This window comes from Vespa crabro, chromosome 2, assembly GCF_910589235.1.
Source record: "Vespa crabro chromosome 2, iyVesCrab1.2, whole genome shotgun sequence".
NCBI lineage: Eukaryota > Metazoa > Arthropoda > Insecta > Hymenoptera > Vespidae > Vespa > Vespa crabro.
In genome coordinates this window covers 1,751,917-1,769,591 of record NC_060956.1, presented here as the reverse complement: position 1 = coordinate 1,769,591, position 17,675 = coordinate 1,751,917, and the positions used below count along the sequence as shown (strand labels likewise).

The 17,675-nt window shown below is 29.6% G+C and overlaps 5 protein-coding genes and 2 long non-coding RNA genes across 8 annotated transcripts; 3 read left to right on the top strand and 4 right to left on the bottom strand.

Annotated features, from left to right (window-relative positions):
- Positions 1–46: 46 nt before the first annotated feature.
- LOC124422039 (histone-lysine N-methyltransferase SETMAR-like) lies at positions 47–840 on the bottom strand. Its single transcript, XM_046957923.1, has 2 exons — positions 490–840; positions 47–178 (listed from the first exon to the last, which is right to left on the bottom strand). Exons 1-2 carry the CDS (start codon positions 838–840, stop codon positions 47–49), a joined length of 483 nt encoding a protein of 160 aa, XP_046813879.1.
- A 2,060-nt stretch (positions 841–2,900) lies between these two features.
- On the top strand, positions 2,901–3,979 carry LOC124433038 (late histone H1-like). Its single transcript, XM_046982539.1, has one exon. The coding sequence runs from the start codon at positions 3,043–3,045 to the stop codon at positions 3,889–3,891; it is 849 nt and encodes a 282-aa protein (XP_046838495.1). The 5' UTR covers positions 2,901–3,042; the 3' UTR covers positions 3,892–3,979.
- A 2,425-nt stretch (positions 3,980–6,404) lies between these two features.
- On the bottom strand, positions 6,405–7,078 carry LOC124432918 (histone H2B-like). The gene has a single exon (XM_046982257.1). The coding sequence runs from the start codon at positions 6,813–6,815 to the stop codon at positions 6,444–6,446; it is 372 nt and encodes a 123-aa protein (XP_046838213.1). The 5' UTR covers positions 6,816–7,078; the 3' UTR covers positions 6,405–6,443.
- Positions 7,079–8,238: 1,160 nt separating this feature from the next.
- LOC124422038 (histone-lysine N-methyltransferase SETMAR-like) lies at positions 8,239–9,225 on the top strand. Its single transcript, XM_046957922.1, has one exon. The coding sequence runs from the start codon at positions 8,239–8,241 to the stop codon at positions 9,223–9,225; it is 987 nt and encodes a 328-aa protein (XP_046813878.1).
- A 748-nt stretch (positions 9,226–9,973) lies between these two features.
- On the bottom strand, positions 9,974–12,952 carry LOC124432913. Of its 2 annotated transcripts, XM_046982252.1 has the most exons (5): positions 12,664–12,952; positions 12,184–12,291; positions 11,923–12,068; positions 10,712–10,983; positions 9,974–10,629 (listed from the first exon to the last, which is right to left on the bottom strand). In XM_046982252.1, exons 1-5 carry the CDS (start codon positions 12,696–12,698, stop codon positions 10,414–10,416), a joined length of 777 nt encoding a protein of 258 aa, XP_046838208.1. In that variant the 5' UTR covers positions 12,699–12,952; the 3' UTR covers positions 9,974–10,413. The 2 variants fall into 2 exon arrangements, with proteins under 2 accessions (XP_046838208.1, XP_046838209.1); XM_046982253.1 differs by lacking the exon at positions 12,184–12,291 and having other exon boundaries at positions 12,664–12,948.
- Positions 12,953–13,796: 844 nt separating this feature from the next.
- On the bottom strand, positions 13,797–14,445 carry LOC124432916. Its single transcript, XR_006944391.1, has 2 exons — positions 14,074–14,445; positions 13,797–13,983 (listed from the first exon to the last, which is right to left on the bottom strand). It is a non-coding gene; the product is annotated as an uncharacterized LOC124432916 (long non-coding RNA).
- A 916-nt stretch (positions 14,446–15,361) lies between these two features.
- Positions 15,362–16,820, top strand: LOC124432917. Its single transcript, XR_006944392.1, has 2 exons — positions 15,362–15,407; positions 15,578–16,820. It is a non-coding gene; the product is annotated as an uncharacterized LOC124432917 (long non-coding RNA).
- The last annotated feature ends 855 nt before the right edge of the window (positions 16,821–17,675 follow it).

The window sequence follows — 17,675 nt, the reverse complement described above, 5'->3', positions numbered from 1 at the left end:
AGGTGCCAAATCTGGAGAATATGATGGGTATGTCATTGTATCCCATTCAAGTTGTAAAAGCTTTTGGCGAATGACCAAACTTGTATGAGGTATCGCATTTATCTTGATGGAACATTACACCTTTTCTGTTGATTAATTCTGGCCTTTTCTGTTGAAGTGCATCATTCAATTTGTCCAGCTGGTGACAGTAGACTTCCGAATTAATTGTTGTGTTATCCGGTAAAATCAAAAAAAAAAAAATTCCTTTAAAATCTCACCAAACAGACAGCATCACCTTTTTTTGATGGATATTGGTTTTAAAAATGCTTTGAACCGGTTCATCTTTTTTGTTCCTTGATCTCTTACGTTTGACATTGTTATATACAATCAATTTTTCGTCCCCAGTAAATGATGCGCTTCAAAAATGGATCATTTTCGTGACGTTTCAGAAGTGAATTACAGACGTCAACGCCGACGACACAAATTTCTCTCCGTGAGAACATGGGGAACCCATATATCGAGTTTTGAGGTTAAACCCAGTCCTTTCAAGTGGCCATAAACAGTTAAATTTAATAAATTCAACCTCTCACCGATCTCACGTGTTGTTATTTGCCGGTTTGCATCAACTAATGCCTTTATCGTGTCTTTATTAGCTTCAACTGGCCTTCCAGAACGTGGTGCATCTTCGACATCAAAATTGCCGAATCGAAATTTTGCAAACCAAATTCTGGCACTGGCGTACACCGTCAACACTACTTCTCCATAGACATCGATTAATTTCTTTCTGGCTTTTACAGCATTTTTACCTTTTCTATAGTAAAAAAGTAAAATATGACGAAAATGTTGCTTATTGTTCTCCATATTTAAAAGGGCACTAATTAAAAACTATTGCGTAGAATCAATTGGAATTTTTCACACACAAGCCTTGCTATAACAGCTCTCAAAACATATACAATGATTATGCGACTTAAGTGTGATTAGTTAGGTGCAAAAAAAAAAAAAAAAAAAAAATACAATTAAATTCTCTGTAGGGAAAAAAACGAAATTACTTTCCGAACAACCCATCAATATTTTTTTACTAAATTAAAGGTAGAAGTCTAAATAATAAGAAAAAAGATATAGGTTAGTTGCAACAAAAATCGCGTCAACAAAACAAAAGACAGTGTAAAGTCAATCTCTATAGACAAAATTCGTAATCACTTAATTGCCAACCCAATAAAAGGGCACTAACCAAAAACTGTTGCGTAGAATCAATTGAACTTTTTCACACGCAAGCTTTGTTATATATCAGTTCTCAAAAAAAACAATACAACAAATATAATGATTATGCGGCTTAAGTGTGAAGTTGGGTGCAAAAAAAATATTATAAAAAAAAAAAAAAAAAAGAATAAAACGAAATTACTTTCCGAACAACTGAATGAACAACTGTGGCGCTTAGTCGCCTTTGTAGTTTATATATGGAAATCTACTTATTCCTGATTGGTCCGTTCGAAATAGTGGAGGAAAAAGTTTTTAATAAAATCAACTCTCGTCCTACCCCACACCTCGTTGAATGATAAACAATGAAGAATATTAACTACGTCGCTGTAACAATGAATTTTTTGAGTTAACATTTGTACGATTACAAAACTATTCTGAATGTTATGTTTACAAAAATGTGTATATATATATATATATTTATTTATTTTTATATACTGTAAGGGAAAATAAATCTTTAAATAGAAATATTACGAAAGGATTGAACAATGTTTATTAAATAATAAATGTTCATTTCTACAACGATTTATCCGAATTTTCGAACTGATCGATGCGAATTAATAAATTATTTCTTTTTTTTTTTTTTTTTTTTTTTTTCTTTTTTTAATAAAAACAAAAAGAAATATATGTATAACAATAAAATAATACTTGTTGAGAAATAAATCGATAAATTGTAATATTATTAACGATTATCGGCTCATGAAATACATTGAAAATAATTAGTAAAATATTACAAAATTAATTCAATTGACAATAGGAAAATATAATAGAGATAGATTTAAATATGAAAACCGAGAATTGTATTCGATTATAAAATGACTATGAAAAATATATTAATATATATTACTATACATATATTTATTTATTTATTTATTTATTTATTTCTAATATATATATGTGTATATATATAAAAGTTTATTAAAACTAAAACTAATTTTCGTTAGATATTTTATCCATTCGCAGTTTATAATGTTTTAATTCTTTACACCATTTTTCCTTTCTTCCTATCCAATGTGAAAGTAACGTCAAAAATAATATCCTCCGATTAAAATCTTCGATCGAATCGATCAACAAGTTTTCAAATAGTTTCTTATTCATAAAAACATATTAAATTTTAAATATCATTCATAATCACGCCAAATAATGCAATAATTAGTAAATCGTTGTCGACGAATACGTGGCCAACGAAAGCCAAATCACATAGTATTGATACCTTGGATTATCATCATAATTTCTATATCAATAAAACATATTAAATAAAAATTGTCAACATTGATAGAAAGATTAATCAATGAAGGTGTTATTAACGTAAAAAAATATATTATTTTAATAAAGATTAATCAATATTTCGTTAATAATATAGGCCAAGCTATTATCATAGAACTGTACGCTTTGGAATATATTATAAATAATGAATAAATCTTCGATCATATTTAAAAGATAATAACGACGAACAATACCTGACATAATATACTTTCGATTAGTATTTGAAATAAACGATAGAAATTTATCGATATTATTAAAATAAGATTGAAACATCGATGTAAGAATTGTCCACGTATCGTTCTAATCATGACGTTCGTGCGCCATATCGAGAGAGTCTCTCTCCATGGTTCGGACTGATAAAGGTAATTGGACAACGCTTAGGTCGTACGGCTATAACAGTAAAGAACATATCTTTCATCGGATCGTGTCGAATACGTTCTCGAAGAAGAAAATTAGAAGAAGAAGGAAAGGAAAGAAGAAGATTTATTTCTTTGATAAATAAGAAAAATTAGAACGAATTTTTTCTTTTTGAAATTCGTTATGGAGGATACGGGAAGTAACGTAGGCGGTGGTGGAACGGTAATTGATAATATAAATGAAACAACGACAACAGCGACACCAGCGGCAACGACAGTAAAACCAACTACTACGAAGAAGGTGGCAAAACCTAAAGCCAAAGCACAAAGGCCGAAATCAACGCATCCACCGACCTCCGAAATGGTAACAGCCGCTATTAAGGATTTGAAGGATCGCAAAGGTTCGTCCCTGCAAGCGATCAAGAAATACGTTATTGCTACGTATAAGGTTGACGGTGATAAGGTAACACCATTTATAAAGAAATATTTGAAGAATGCGGTATCGAGTGGTACAGTTGTACAAACCAAGGGAAAGGGTGCATCTGGATCGTTTAAACTTTCAAATGTTAAAACTACTGCTGGAGGTGGTGTTGGTACTGCTGGTGCTGCTGGTGGTGGAAGTGGCGTTAAGGCCAAGGCACAACAACGTCGTCTTACAAAAGAAAAGAAAATAACCAATGATAAATTTGTTGAAAAGAAAACTGTTGCGGCACGCAAAGCAGCAGCAACGAGTACTGCCAAGAAAACTAAAACAACGCCGACCAAAAAAAATGAGTCCGTTAAAAAGTCGACCACCGATCAACAAAAGAAATCAAAAGTTACTTCTAGAGCTGCTGCTGCCGCTGCTGCGGCCGCTGCCGCCACCGCAGCAGCTGCTAATCTTAACGCTGCCGAAAAGAAGTCTACGAAAAAACAGGCACAACCGAAAATCGTATGGAAAGCTAAGAAAACCGCTAAGGCACCTGCCGCCAAAACTAAAACACCAAAACCGAAGAAAACTACTACAACCGCTAAGGCCGTTGCTAAGAAATAATTAATTTCTTTATCGAAAGAAATATTATATATATATATGTATTGTATATATATATATGTCTATACAAAATGGCCCTTTTCAGGGCCACAAATTTTTTTTCTCATCGATGGAACGATATCGATTCCTTTTTTTTTTTTTTTTTTATATGTATATATATTTAAGAAGTATATATTTATCCTATCCAGCCTCTTAACAATTTCTTTTTTTTTTTTTTTTTCTTTTTTTCATTGATCGATTAATTCATTGTGAAAGATTTTTGATAAATAATATTCCGTTTAATTTATACGCGAATACCTATATACAGTATAATATTGTATTGAATGATTGAATATGAATTTATTTTTTTAGTAATTTTATTTAGTAATTCTTTTAGTAATTTTTTTTTTTTTTTTAGTAAGTCCTTTCTCCAATAAATGACACAATATTTTTCGATTTTATAATTTATAATTGTGATAAACTTTTATATATAAAAAAAGAAAAAGAAAATAGAAAAAAAAGAAAAAAAAAGTGAATTTATACAAAAATAAAAATAATTATGCGACTCTCGAGAACTCGCAATTCATATTATATCCTCGTAACTCGACTAAATGGATTTCTCTTTCTCTCTCTTGTTCCTTAAACGTTTAGTTGCCTTTAACAATAACCTATTCTATAAAACGTTTTAGTAGAATGTCCTTGAAAAGAATGAGAATCTAATTGGTCGAAAACGGTCGGCCAATACCACCCCACTCCTGCTTGAAAGTAATTTTAATATTGCACACGTATTTTTTTACAACCTATTATTGATGCAACACGTATTGTTTTGATACGTCAAAAGGAAAAAGAGAGAGAGAGAGAGAGAGACGACAAAAAAAAGTGAGTAGAAAAGAATGATGAAGTATTCACAAAAACATGTAATATTTTTTTCATCTACAATTGACCATGAAATATGTACGTATAACTAATTGTTAAATTCGCACGGCATTGTTTTTTTTTTTTTTTTTTTTTTTTTTTTTTAATCGTCTACAGTTATATTCAACCGTGAAAAAAAAAAAGAGAAAAAGAAAATACAGCGGGTGTATTTATATGACATAATCGCGTTCAAAGATATTTTTATAATCTTCGAATTTTTTTCATAGATAGCACATTAATTTTATCGGCGGTTATTAAAAAAATTTCAAATAAATTCTAAATTAAAGGAAAGAATACATATGTGGTTATATTTAAAAAAAAAGAAAAAAAAAAAGATGAAGAAAAATAAATAACTGAAAAAAATAATTCAAACAAAACATAACCAAGAAAACAACAAAGGATCATTGTATCCTTCTTAAACGAAGGATATGTATGATATGATCATCGTGTACTAATTTTCATGATTTATTTATTATAACCGTATATACCATGAATCTCGATTAAAAAAGAAAAACGAATTGATCTCGCTCCTATGACGCTATCAAATGATTCGATTGTCTTATCAATGGATATGCAACAATGGCTGCCCAGTCGATGTTGTTTAATCGTTCGTGAAAACAAACGACATACGTATAACAATGTTATAGAGATTTTGAGGTTATGTATATATGTACATAGTAAATACGTACATACAGTACGTTGGACTTTTTGTCAATAACATTTAGATATTACGTTTGTATAATTTGTGAGTACTATAGAAAAAGGAAGATGCAGCAAATAGGATTTAAACACTTTAAGAATTATATTTTACCGCAATTTTTTTCATGATTGGTTATGATTGGTCGAAGCTTATGATTTATAACCAATCATATATAATTGTGTTTACTGTATTATGTCTTAAGTCTTATGTCTTTTTATGTTGATGATAAAGGCTTTTTACAATATGTCCATTATATGTAGGAAAAATCTCATAGTATGCTGTCGAATTTTAAGAGTGTTAATAGTGTGAATGGGATAGAGGGAAAGGGATAGGCTAATGATCGAAAATCTTCCCTATTGACACTGTATCTATCGGGGTAATATATTTTGATCTTTGACCTAGCCTAACAAAGGAATATTACCGACTTCCCAAGTACATAACTTAATCCTCTTCGACTTTGGTCGGTACAATAGAAATTCTCTATTTTATTATATGAAGAGTTTTTTAACAATGTTAGAAAGTTGAAAAGATTTTACTGAATAGAAATTTCTGAATAGAAACGTACCGAGAGTTTAGAGATCTTTAGAAAAATAATAAACGAAATTAATGAGAATTCTTGAAAGAACAAAAGAAAAAAAGAACTTTCCCTTTCAAACGGTACTTTTAAGCACTTAAGTAGAAAACACATTTTCTAAAAAAAAAAAAAAACAAAAGAAAAATAATTTTCACTACTGCAATAAAAACTTTATATATTTATATAAAAATATTTTATAGATATACCACCCTAATTTATAACATCTATACGGGAATATTTTATATGTTTATAAGGAATTTTTAATTTTAGTCTCGTATCTTAATCTAAAAAATTACGGAGAAAATATAATTCAGAGAAAATATCCAACGTAAAGAAATTATTTGTGGCCCTAAAAAGGGCCGTTTGCATGCACCACATATTATCAATTCATTTTGAACTGGTGTATTTAGTAACAGCTTTGGTGCCTTCGCTAACGGCGTGTTTAGCGAGTTCACCTGGAAGTAAAAGTCGTACGGCAGTTTGTATCTCTCGGGAAGTTATAGTCGAGCGTTTGTTGTAATGAGCCAATCTTGAAGCTTCAGCAGCTATACGTTCGAAAACGTCGTTAACGAAACTATTCATAATACTCATAGCTTTGCTTGAAATTCCGGTATCAGGATGAACTTGTTTGAGTACTTTGTAAATATAAATGGCATAACTTTCCTTCCTCTTTCTTTTTTTCTTCTTGTCGGTTTTACTGATATTCTTTTGTGCCTTACCAGCTTTCTTCACTGCTTTACCACTGGCTTTTGGCGGCATCTTCGGATAAGATTTCTTTTTTTTTTTGTTCTTTAGCTGTAAAGTATTCGATATGGCTCCACGTACGGAATCGAGCGGAATGAAGCGAACCAGTCGCGTGCTCGTTTATATAGGGAATGGCTACTCATCGAGCGCACCAATCAGAGCACTTCGTGCATTTCTACCATTGTAACTTGACCTAAATGGCTTGATCTTCATATTATATTATTTTCTAATTTATAAAAATAATACATTTGATTGTTAACTATATGTCTTTTCATATATCACATACGTTCGTTCAATTACCTTCAATGTATTTACGTATGTATATATATATATATATACGTTTGGATATTCGATGATATATTTCTTTTGTATAAAATTTCAGTTTTATAACATTTCTATAATAAAAAGTAAATCTTTTAAAATTCTACATAAAGAGAACTATTAAATTTTATAGCAATTAATATTTTATAAACTTATCTATATAATTTAATTTAATGATTTTTATGAAGGATACAATTCGGTTGAAAGGAATTAAGGTGATTGGTTCTAAGATTTATGGTGGGAAATAGATTAGGATCTACGTTAGAAAAGCGGTCTCGAGTTAAAAGTCCCTCTTTTATATTTTCTTTTCTTTCCGGATTTAACGTCAAGCATTTTATTATAATTGTAATATATTTAGTAAGTAATGGCATGTTTTCATTCTACAAATTGTTAGTCTTCTATACTTTCCCTTCGTACTCCTCTCTACTGATTTATCTTAATTAAAAGAAAATAAAATAAAATATATAATCAAAAAAGAAAAACCTTTTTTTATTCTGTATTTAAATAAATTAACGATATTCTTTGTCGAGGACCATCCAATCATTGTTAAGATGAATGAACGTTAGAGGTTTGAATTCACCAATAATAGAATGACAAGAAATCCAAGAAACAGCAAAAAAATATTTCCGAGAAATATATATATTAATATACATATACGTGTGTATATATATATATATATATATATATATATATATATATTTATGTGTATGTATATATATGTATATATATATATATACACATTTATATACATATATATATATACATAAACTAAAAACCTTCCCAAAGACTTATTTCGATTGTTCCTTAAATTCTTTGGAATACAATCTGTCTATAAAATATCCGACCTACGGATAAATCTTTCTATATTGATTATTTAAACTATTGTAGGAATAAAATATTAAATATTTTAATTTAGAAAATCTTCTTCATGAGTGTTCTTGCTAAATAACACGACCGTGTTGATCATTAACGAGGAACAGTTCGCAGTTGAGTGAGTGTTACAAAACATCTGACTGTTTAATTTCTTAAATTTTCTATTATGTTAAAATACGTAGAGCAACGTGTTTGTATACAATTTTGTCAAAAACTTGGGCATACGTGTGCGGAAACAATCAAAATGCTTCGTAAGGTATATGGGGTTGAGACTGTTCATGACAAAGAAATAGAAGAATGGTTTAAACGATTTCAAGATGGGCAAAATTTGTTTGAAAGTGATACTAGTGTTCCAAAATTATCGATACTTTCAGAAAGTATTGAACGCGTTCGAATTGCGATAAAACAAAATCGTCGTATAACAATCCAACAGTTAATGGACGATCTTGAAATTTCAAGAAACATTATTATCGAAATTTTAATATATAATCTGAATATGATTCGGGTGTTTAAAAGATTCGTACCGCGGATACTTTCGCAATATATGAAGGACATTAGAATGGAAATCGCCGAGGATAATTTGGAAACGGTAAGAAAAAATCCTGAATTATTGAAAAAGATAATAACTGGGAATGAAACATGGATCTGTGGTCACGAATATATTTCCAATACGGAACTTCCATCTTCTCATTGGATGCCGTATCAATCGAAAAAACCACGTTTTAATTCAAATATAAAAGTATTACTCCTAGTTTTTTTCGATTACGAAGGAATTGTCCATTATGAATTTGCTCCGCCATATCAAATGATTGATAAGGAATATTACCAAAAGGTCCTCGACAGATTATATACTGCTGTTAGATTAAAACGTTCCCAATTGTGGAGTATTGGTAATTGGGTGATACATCACGACGTAACTGTCCGTACTTGCAATATCATAAGGGAATTTTTAACGAAACACGCAATAATTGAATTACAACAACCTCCTTATAGTCCGGATATATCTCCGTGCGATTACTGGCTATTTCCCAGATTAAACAAGGCCTTGAAGGGAAGCCAATTTAATAACGTTAAGGAATTAGAAGAGAATGTGACGAAACAGCTAATGCTCATTCCAAAAGTTGAATTCGAGGAGAGTTTAAAAAATTGGGAAAAACGATGGGAAAAGGTAGTGGATATGAAAGGGAATTATTTTCAAAGTGATTGCAACTCTATCGACGGTGAAGATTAGGACGACAATTAATTCTTTAATTTTCTAATATAGTATAATAAGATTTCAGAACAGACTTAATAGTTTTTATCTTATATTTAATCAAACAAATATGACTGGTCGGGAAAAAAGGGAAGAAAAAAAAATTGCTAAAGATAGATACTCAGGAAGATATGTACGTACTTCGTAATAATATTCAAGGAATTACCAAACCTGCGAATCGTCATTTGGCTTTTAACGTGGTATTATCAAAAGTATCTTTGGATTGATTTATGAAGAAACTCAAGATAACTTTAAATGTCTTCCTGGAAAATGCCGTAATGTAGTAATTTATGGTGAACGAATATACTAAACGAAGAACATAATCATGGTTATAGACGTCATATATACATTGAAACGGCAAGGACGTACTATTTATGGTTTTGATAGTCAAACTGCCAGAAATATTCGACAAAAAAAGAAATTATACGATTTTAATTATATCTAGTTGCTAAACATTTTATTGATTTAATGGCTCTTTTCAGGGCCACAAAATCTTTTTAACGATATGAAACATTTTATATTTTTATTTATTGAATTATTTAAAAGAGGTAGAAGATATATATATATATATATATATATATATATACCTGACAAAGAAAATTTTCACTATTTACTATTTATTCAGCATCTAAATACTTACGCGATGTATAAATGAAATATAAATAAAAGATGAATCCAAATCCAAAAAGTAAACTTTAATCCGTAAAAATCATAGAGATAATAAAACTATCATTCATTTTTATTTTATTATTTATTATATTACATTCATTTTCTTATATATGGCAGCTGTCCTAATGTACCTCTTATCCTTTGTAATTTGAAATATTATTATTCGAAATACATTTCTTGAAAATGTGATTTCTAATGATTTAGGAAATTAGGATATAATAATAAATAGGTCAATACCTGTTCGAAACCTTTTCCCAGATCCTGAAGACAAGTGTAATGTTACCAAAGTTTAATTGTTAAAAGGGGATGATCGAGATTTTAAACGACGTCCGTCGAAACGGACGTCATTTTATACGAACATAAGTGTACACGATATACATGCGTTGCTTCTTTTGTAAGTATCAATTGGCAAAGGAAATAGAGAATATACATTGACGAGTATAACATTGTAACATTTATGTACATAAGATGGATAAATATACGATCCTATATGACATATCAATTTTTGAGATTTTGCAAATATTGCATTATTTTCAAGCGAAAGATAAATTTTTGATCCGCAGTTAAGGTTTTTACCGACGAAAGTAATGAATAAAAAAATGCCAAATCCTCGTCCTCTTCCACTGGACTCTTTTTCGTCATGTTAGCATACATGAAGTCCATCAATGACCGTTCAATATCAAATCGCTTTCTTTTAGTTGGTATTACCGAGGTCTAAAAGATTCACACAACAATTATAAAAAAAAAATTGAACAAAATAATACGACGCTCTGATTATCTTAATCGATTCACTTACAGTAGAAATGGATGTTCCATGTATGTTTAATTCAATATCCTCTTCTGCATCACTAATTTCTTTATATTGGATCACTTTCTGAATATTATCTTTTGAATTATCATCCGTATTTTGCAATTCTTTATTTTTCTTTAAAAATGATAATTGGTTTCCGTAAATATATGGTTTCATTTTTTTTACACCCGAACAAGATTTACAAATCTCGGTTTGTTTTTTTAAACTACGGATATAATTGTCCCGGATTGATCTCCATTTCGATATTATATCTTGTACTAAGACAAAAAAAGAAATTTATATTTTAAAAACATAATTATAAACACGGTTATTATAATTTTATTAATTTGTTAATATAATTAGAGGATTAACAGTGTTAAACTATATATATATTATTCTAGATATCTCTGCCACTGAATACAGTTTCAAAGATTTGAACTATAATTTTAGAATTGTTAGAACGACTGCCAGTAAGATAATTTTAATAGTATGCAGAACTATTTGGAATGTAATAAAAAGCGGATAAAAATACATGGAACAAGATAAGAGAAGGATTTCAAATTCGTGCAAAATTTCTTAATTGGTTTAAGAGTAATTGACGGAAAACATATTTGTACGATTAAGGTCGAACGAATATTCGAACTTTATTGAACTTTATATAAGAATATTTTTTTTTTTTTCTTCTTCTTTCTTTCTTTCTTTTTTCTAATTGGATTGTTAGTTCTAGCAGATACAAATTTTGAAGTTTATTTATATACATGAGATATGAATCGGGAAGGATTTAGATTTTATGATATTGCGAAATTTTTCTCTTTAAAAAAACATGAAATGGTAACACTCTCGTGGCATCCCAATTCTTCCTACACGATTGCCAAAAAGTAACATTGCTATAATTTAAATATTTTTTAACGACGCTTACATTTGAATTACATAAGAATTTACTTAAATTCTTATTTCAGCTTATTGATTTATTAATAAATAAATGGATTTTTAATTACCGATTATCAAACTCTACATTGAATATGTATTCGATGTTCGATTAAATAAAATTTATATAGGATGGTAAATCGATACACGTTGTACATATATCGAGAATATAACTTTCGATTGCGCTCAAAATCGCTTAACGTCGTTTAATTCGTAAATGATAAAAAAAAAATTATTCTAATAATACAATAAAATTATTCTACTTATCTCGCTAAAAATAATATACTTACAAATTAATTTTTTCTGCGTTGGGCATTCTGTTTTATAATTTCTCGATAAAGTAGAACATATTTCATCCCACGCTGCATTTTTTTTGTTTTTATCCTTATAATACTCATTGGAGGTATCCCATATTACAGCTCTTTTTTCTACTTCGCTAATTAATAACCCGGTATCAACGTTATTTGCCATTTTTTATTTATTTATTTATTTATTTATTTAGTTTTTTTTTTTAATAATAACAAGCTAAAAGCTATAAAAATGATGAATACCCAGCACGATTGCCACGCAACGGACGACTGACTGTACGTTCGCGCGAATCCGCTGTATTCACGAGTATACAATACAGAACGTGCGTCGCGACGTGTCCAACGTTCGTTCTAGGACAAATATACGGCTATAGATACACGTAATATTAAAACGATATTTATTGTAAAAAAAAAAATATATATATATATTATCGTATATAATAAAGAATTCAAGTACTATGAACGTGAATTATTGTCAACGTCCGTTTATTTTCCATCGGACGTAAATTGGTATTACACGAACGTTGAAAGAACGTCCATTTTGACGACGGACGTCGTTTTCTACGAACGTATGTACGTAACGTACGTTTACGTACAACACTTCTAGAATAAATACATTGATGTAAAACTATCGGACGTTTTATTGTACGTATACAGTTATGGACGTACTTTTTATAATAAAATATAGATTTTATTATACGATAATATACTCTTACAATTTACCTCGTTTTAATGCTCGTTTGTTTACGATCTAACATAAGGGCCGATGCAAATGAACGCAACCCAAACGCAACGTTGCCGTAGCGTGTACGGTGCGTTGTCGCTAACGAATACAGTCCAGACAAACGTGCGTTGCGTTAACGTACCGCTTTTTTTACAATTATTAGCGTCATCTAGGGAAATGAATATGAATCTTTCAAATATTTGGATCTTCTCTTCCTACTTTTTCATCAAAATTATTCGTAAAATTTTTCGACCGTCATTCAGGTTTTTCTATTTTTTTTTTTTTTTTTTTTTTTTTTTTTTTTTTATTTTTATCCTAGACACGTAACGTCCAAAATTTCGCGATAATTTTTTAATTTCATCGATTAAAAATTCAATCAAGTCTCAATCTTAATCTCCATTGATCATAATTTTTCGCGATGAAGTATTAGAAAAATATATTCAACCAAAATATTGTCATGTGTTCCGTATGTCATTGTAACGCAGACATCTTCGTTGACGTAACGTCGCCATTAGCAATGCTCCTGTGCATTGTTATACATAAAATATTTATGTGTTAATGCGTTTGCCGTGCAAACGAAACGCATACATCATGAGTCATTAACGAAACGTTAACGAAAACATCATGAGTCACTTGTTCTAAAAAATAAAAAATATATTAAAAAAAAACCTCGAACTATCATAAATACATTTGTTTACGTTATTCGCTTTTGTAGCTTGCTTATCACGGATATCGATATATAAGAAATAAGAAAATTAAATAAACGCTTGAGTTTTTATTATATAAATCATTATGCATATTCATTCGTACGTTTAATTTATTAAAGTATAAATATATTTCTATACGATATACATTTATAATATATATGTTATTTTTATGTAATATTGATAAATATATTAATACTTTTTATCTATGCTATTTTGTACTTTTTTTGTTATTCAATTATTGTCTTATTTACTTCAGTTTTATTTAAGGAAATTTAGAATTTCTTTGAAAATTGTCGATAGTATTACTGTCACCTTTTTATTTTTTTTAATGAATTTGATCTAAGAATAAATTCTAAATATTATGAACAATGACTTACAATGAATTTTCCTATCACATTCTAATATTTCAGCTAATCTTGTTTGTGCTATTGTATGTATGATCGATAGTAATATTTTTAAGTTTTTTTTTTTTTTTTTACAATTATAAAATCCTTCATCAACTGTAATATCATTGATTGTTTTAATTTGGATCATAGGCTCTCATTGCAAGGTCTTTCACAGTTTCTCGTTTAATCAGCATTATGAGAAAAGTCGATTGACTCCGTTATTTCTCTTTAATTGAAAAATTGAAAATCAAATCATCTTCTTTTAACATGTAACAAAATTAATGATAATGCATTATAGTTACAATATCCTTCTTACCTACATATATAAAACATGTCATCACTATGAACAATTAAGCCTCAACCCAGGAAGTTCTTGATGGATGTTGCAAAGATATCTTCTTTTCGAAATAGGTCAAAATTCATGCACGACTTAAGATTTTCATAGTCCTCTGTTCTTTCTTCTGCCTTCTCTATCTGCCTGATGCGAATAAACGCTTTAGATTATAACAGGTTATATTATAATTTCTACAAAGTTGCCAATTAAAATATCTATTAAACTAAGTATATATATATATATATAAACATGTAGTCATATATAGTATATAAATTTGATGGGACATTATTTCATGGTAACTTAGTAACGCAGTACAGCGAGATAGAAATAGAATCATAAAAATGATTTTTTATGGCTTGCCTCCACGTATTTTCAATCGCAAGTTACATAAAAGGATTGACATTCTCTTGGATTTACAATTTCGATCATCGAATTACGTATAAGCCCATTGAACCCGTTGTCTTTAATACAACAAATAAAATTACGTATTAACGTATAGAATACGTTTTATTAATAAACAATATTGATTTTTGTTTAACGATATAATCAATCAAAATTATAACTATTACGAACAATTTTCAAACGAAATCAGATAATCAAATTTAATCAGCAATTAATATGAAAATATTATCTATAGTATGCTAGTAGTTGTTAAGGTTAGGTTAGATTAGAAATGCAACAACGAATCATAAGATGTAACTTGGGTCACGTGACATAAATATAAAAGGATAATGCCAGTATTCCCAAGAGGCGGCAATGCCGTTGGCGGGAACGAACGATCGTTTATCTACCTAACCTTCCTTAAAAATGAAATTTTTATAGCCAAGATAAATCAACGAAAAGATGAAACGAGCCATGGTGTAAGGAGAATAAAACGAAAAAAAAAGAAACGACGAGAGAAAGAGAGAGATTGAGATAAAGCGTTTTAGTTTTCCTTTTCGTTTTATTTGTACGTTAGAAAGAGATAGAGTACAACATTTTATAATACTTGTTTTCTTACACTCTATAAATATCAAATATTGGATTGAAATGTATTATTTCATATCACAAATTAGAATATATAGGGATCTTATAATTACGAATATGCCTTCCTATTAGCCGCCATACATATTTGAGAATTCATGTTATTGATGTTGCGACGCTTATCGAAAATGGCGAAAGATGTCGCGACAAGCAGCGTGAGCGAAACTAGCGACATCTACTATTCTAAGTGTATATATATATATATATATATATATATAATATATAATATATATATAAGTTTTTTCCACGCTAAGCTGAAGGTATGACCTCAAGCAGGCTATGTTAGTAAACATGTAGGTTTATTTATTGTCCCTTTATGGCATCAATTTCAGTCGTCTTATAGCTCTTTCAAAATATGTTTCGTTATTGAAAAAGTCTCTTTTAACATTTTTTTCTACGCTGTTTAATATGGATAGCCAAAAGAAGTATTTACGGCATGTTATGCTTCATTGCTTTAATAAAGGTAATAGTGTAAAGGACACTGCAGATGAGATTCGCATCGTTTATGGGATTGATACTACGACTATTAGAATCGAAGAAATTTAGAGCTGGCAATTTTGATTTGAAAAAGATGAAGACCGCAGCAGCCGCCCAGGAACGACAGATACGGACCTCATCAAGAATATGCTCGCTGAAAATCCGCAAGATAGTGGATGCCACTAAAATTCCCAGGACAACGGTACATGATCATTTAATCAAGATGGGATATATGAATTGGTAAAGTTTGAAATTTCACGCCAATTAACAGAGACCAACCTTATGAACCACATTTCTACGTGCGATCTGCTTCTTTAGCAATATGAAAAAAATCCTTTTTTAAAGATCCTCGTCACTGGAAATGAGATTTGGATTTTATATCAAAATGTGCATTTTCAATGCACATTGGTCTAAGGAAAATCGACCTTCAACTGTTGTGAAGCTAGGATTTCATCCAAAAAAAGAAAAAGAAAAACTTATGGGACACCTTAATATATATACACACACATACAACGTATAAAAAGAAATTATATTATTCTGTTATACCAGTTCGACAAGCCTATCGATTTTCTTTCGTCATTTCGCTTAGTCGAATATAAAAAAGGAAACATCGCAATGGAGGATTCAGCGAACAAAATCAAATGGATTGTCAATTGAAAATACAAACTGAAATGATCAGATCAAAGGTAAAGAAAGTGGCGCAATAAAAAGCGAAAGCTTCAAAATCAAAATCAATTTATCCTCCAACTTTTGAAATGGTAATTGTCGCCATTAAAAGAGTTGAAAGATCGTAAAGGTTCAAGCAATTAGAAAATATGTTGTAGCAACTTATACTAGTTGACGGTAAAAAGATATAACGCCGTTTATAAAGAAATATTTGAAGAATGCTGTATCTAATTGTACGGTCGTGCAAACCAGAGATAAGGGAGATTCAGGATCGTTTAAAAGCTTTCACCCGTGGTAAAAAGCGGTAATGTAAAAGCAAAGGAAAAACGCATTACCAAAGGAAAAGAAGACTATTATCGACAAATCTATTGAAAAGAAGATAAGTGACAGCTCACAAGACATCAATAAGTTTCGTTAAAAAACCTGTCGATAAAAACAGGTCTTCTGAAGTTGTTACTAAAAACAATTCTAAAGCTTTTACCATTGTTGCTACTGCTATTGCTGCTGTCGCTAAAAAAAAAAAAAAAGATTTCGGAAAAAACGGCACAACCGAGAGAACTCTATCAAAAACTAAGAAGACCATGAAGGCACCAGTTAGTAAAACTAAAACTTCTCCCAAACCGTAGAAAGCAATAACGAAAATAGTTCCTAAAAATCCAAAGGTGTCGGGTTGATAAAGAAATTTATTTATGAGGTATATAATATCTCATTAAAAAAAAAAAAAAAAAAAAAAAAAAAAAGAGAAAGAGAAATATACAAATGGCCCTTTTCAGGGCCATCAATTTTTCTTATCAAAGAAACAATATCGATTTACATGTTTTTCTTCCTTCCTTTTTTCCTCATCGTATTTTCAATTTTCATTCATTTAATTTATACCGATTTATTATAATAATAATAATTAAAAAAAATATATATATATAATATTTTAATAATACTACTGATGATACACTTTATACCATAGACAATTTTACTTTTTTCTAATTTTTCTTTCGATACAGAAGAAAAATTTCTATCAATTTCTATTAAAATTTAAAATGTTTAGCTTGTATACATTCCAAACAAGATAATCATGTAAATGTATCAGCTTAAAGATAGTTCTAATTCAAACAAAATAGAATTGTGTAGAAACGATTAACAGGAGAAAAAAAAAACAAAAACAAGAGCGAACTTTATACGATCATATTATTAGAATACAATAAATCTTTAATGTCATTTGAAACATCGTAAGCTCGAGCATAAGTTTCCCCTTTTCGAAATAAGGTGACTATAATAATTGGCTTTTTTTTTATTTTTATATACCTTTTTTACATTGAGAATTAACAATATTGTGATGTGAATTAGATCGTCATTTTATTGTTTACGTATTAACGTAACATATCTATATTAATAAACAATACCTTTGCTATCGAGACAATGAA

Excerpts from the sequence above, each read along its gene's own strand:
- LOC124422039 (XM_046957923.1), bottom strand. The coding sequence starts at position 840 with ATGGAGAACAATAAGCAACATTTTCGTCATATTTTACTTTTTTACTAT. Across the intron at positions 179-489 it reads CCTCAAAACTCGATATATGG|CTGGACAAATTGAATGATGC; the intron begins GTTCCCCATGTT and ends TACTGTCACCAG.
- LOC124433038 (XM_046982539.1), top strand. The coding sequence starts at position 3,043 with ATGGAGGATACGGGAAGTAACGTAGGCGGTGGTGGAACGGTAATTGAT.
- LOC124432918 (XM_046982257.1), bottom strand. The coding sequence starts at position 6,815 with ATGCCGCCAAAAGCCAGTGGTAAAGCAGTGAAGAAAGCTGGTAAGGCA.
- LOC124422038 (XM_046957922.1), top strand. The coding sequence starts at position 8,239 with ATGCTTCGTAAGGTATATGGGGTTGAGACTGTTCATGACAAAGAAATA.
- LOC124432913 (XM_046982252.1), bottom strand. The coding sequence starts at position 12,698 with ATGTTAGATCGTAAACAAACGAGCATTAAAACGAG. Across the intron at positions 12,292-12,663 it reads CAAACGAGCATTAAAACGAG|AACGAACGTTGGACACGTCG; the intron begins GTAAATTGTAAG and ends TATTTGTCCTAG. Across the intron at positions 12,069-12,183 it reads TTGCGTGGCAATCGTGCTGG|CGAAGTAGAAAAAAGAGCTG; the intron begins GTATTCATCATT and ends GTTATTAATTAG.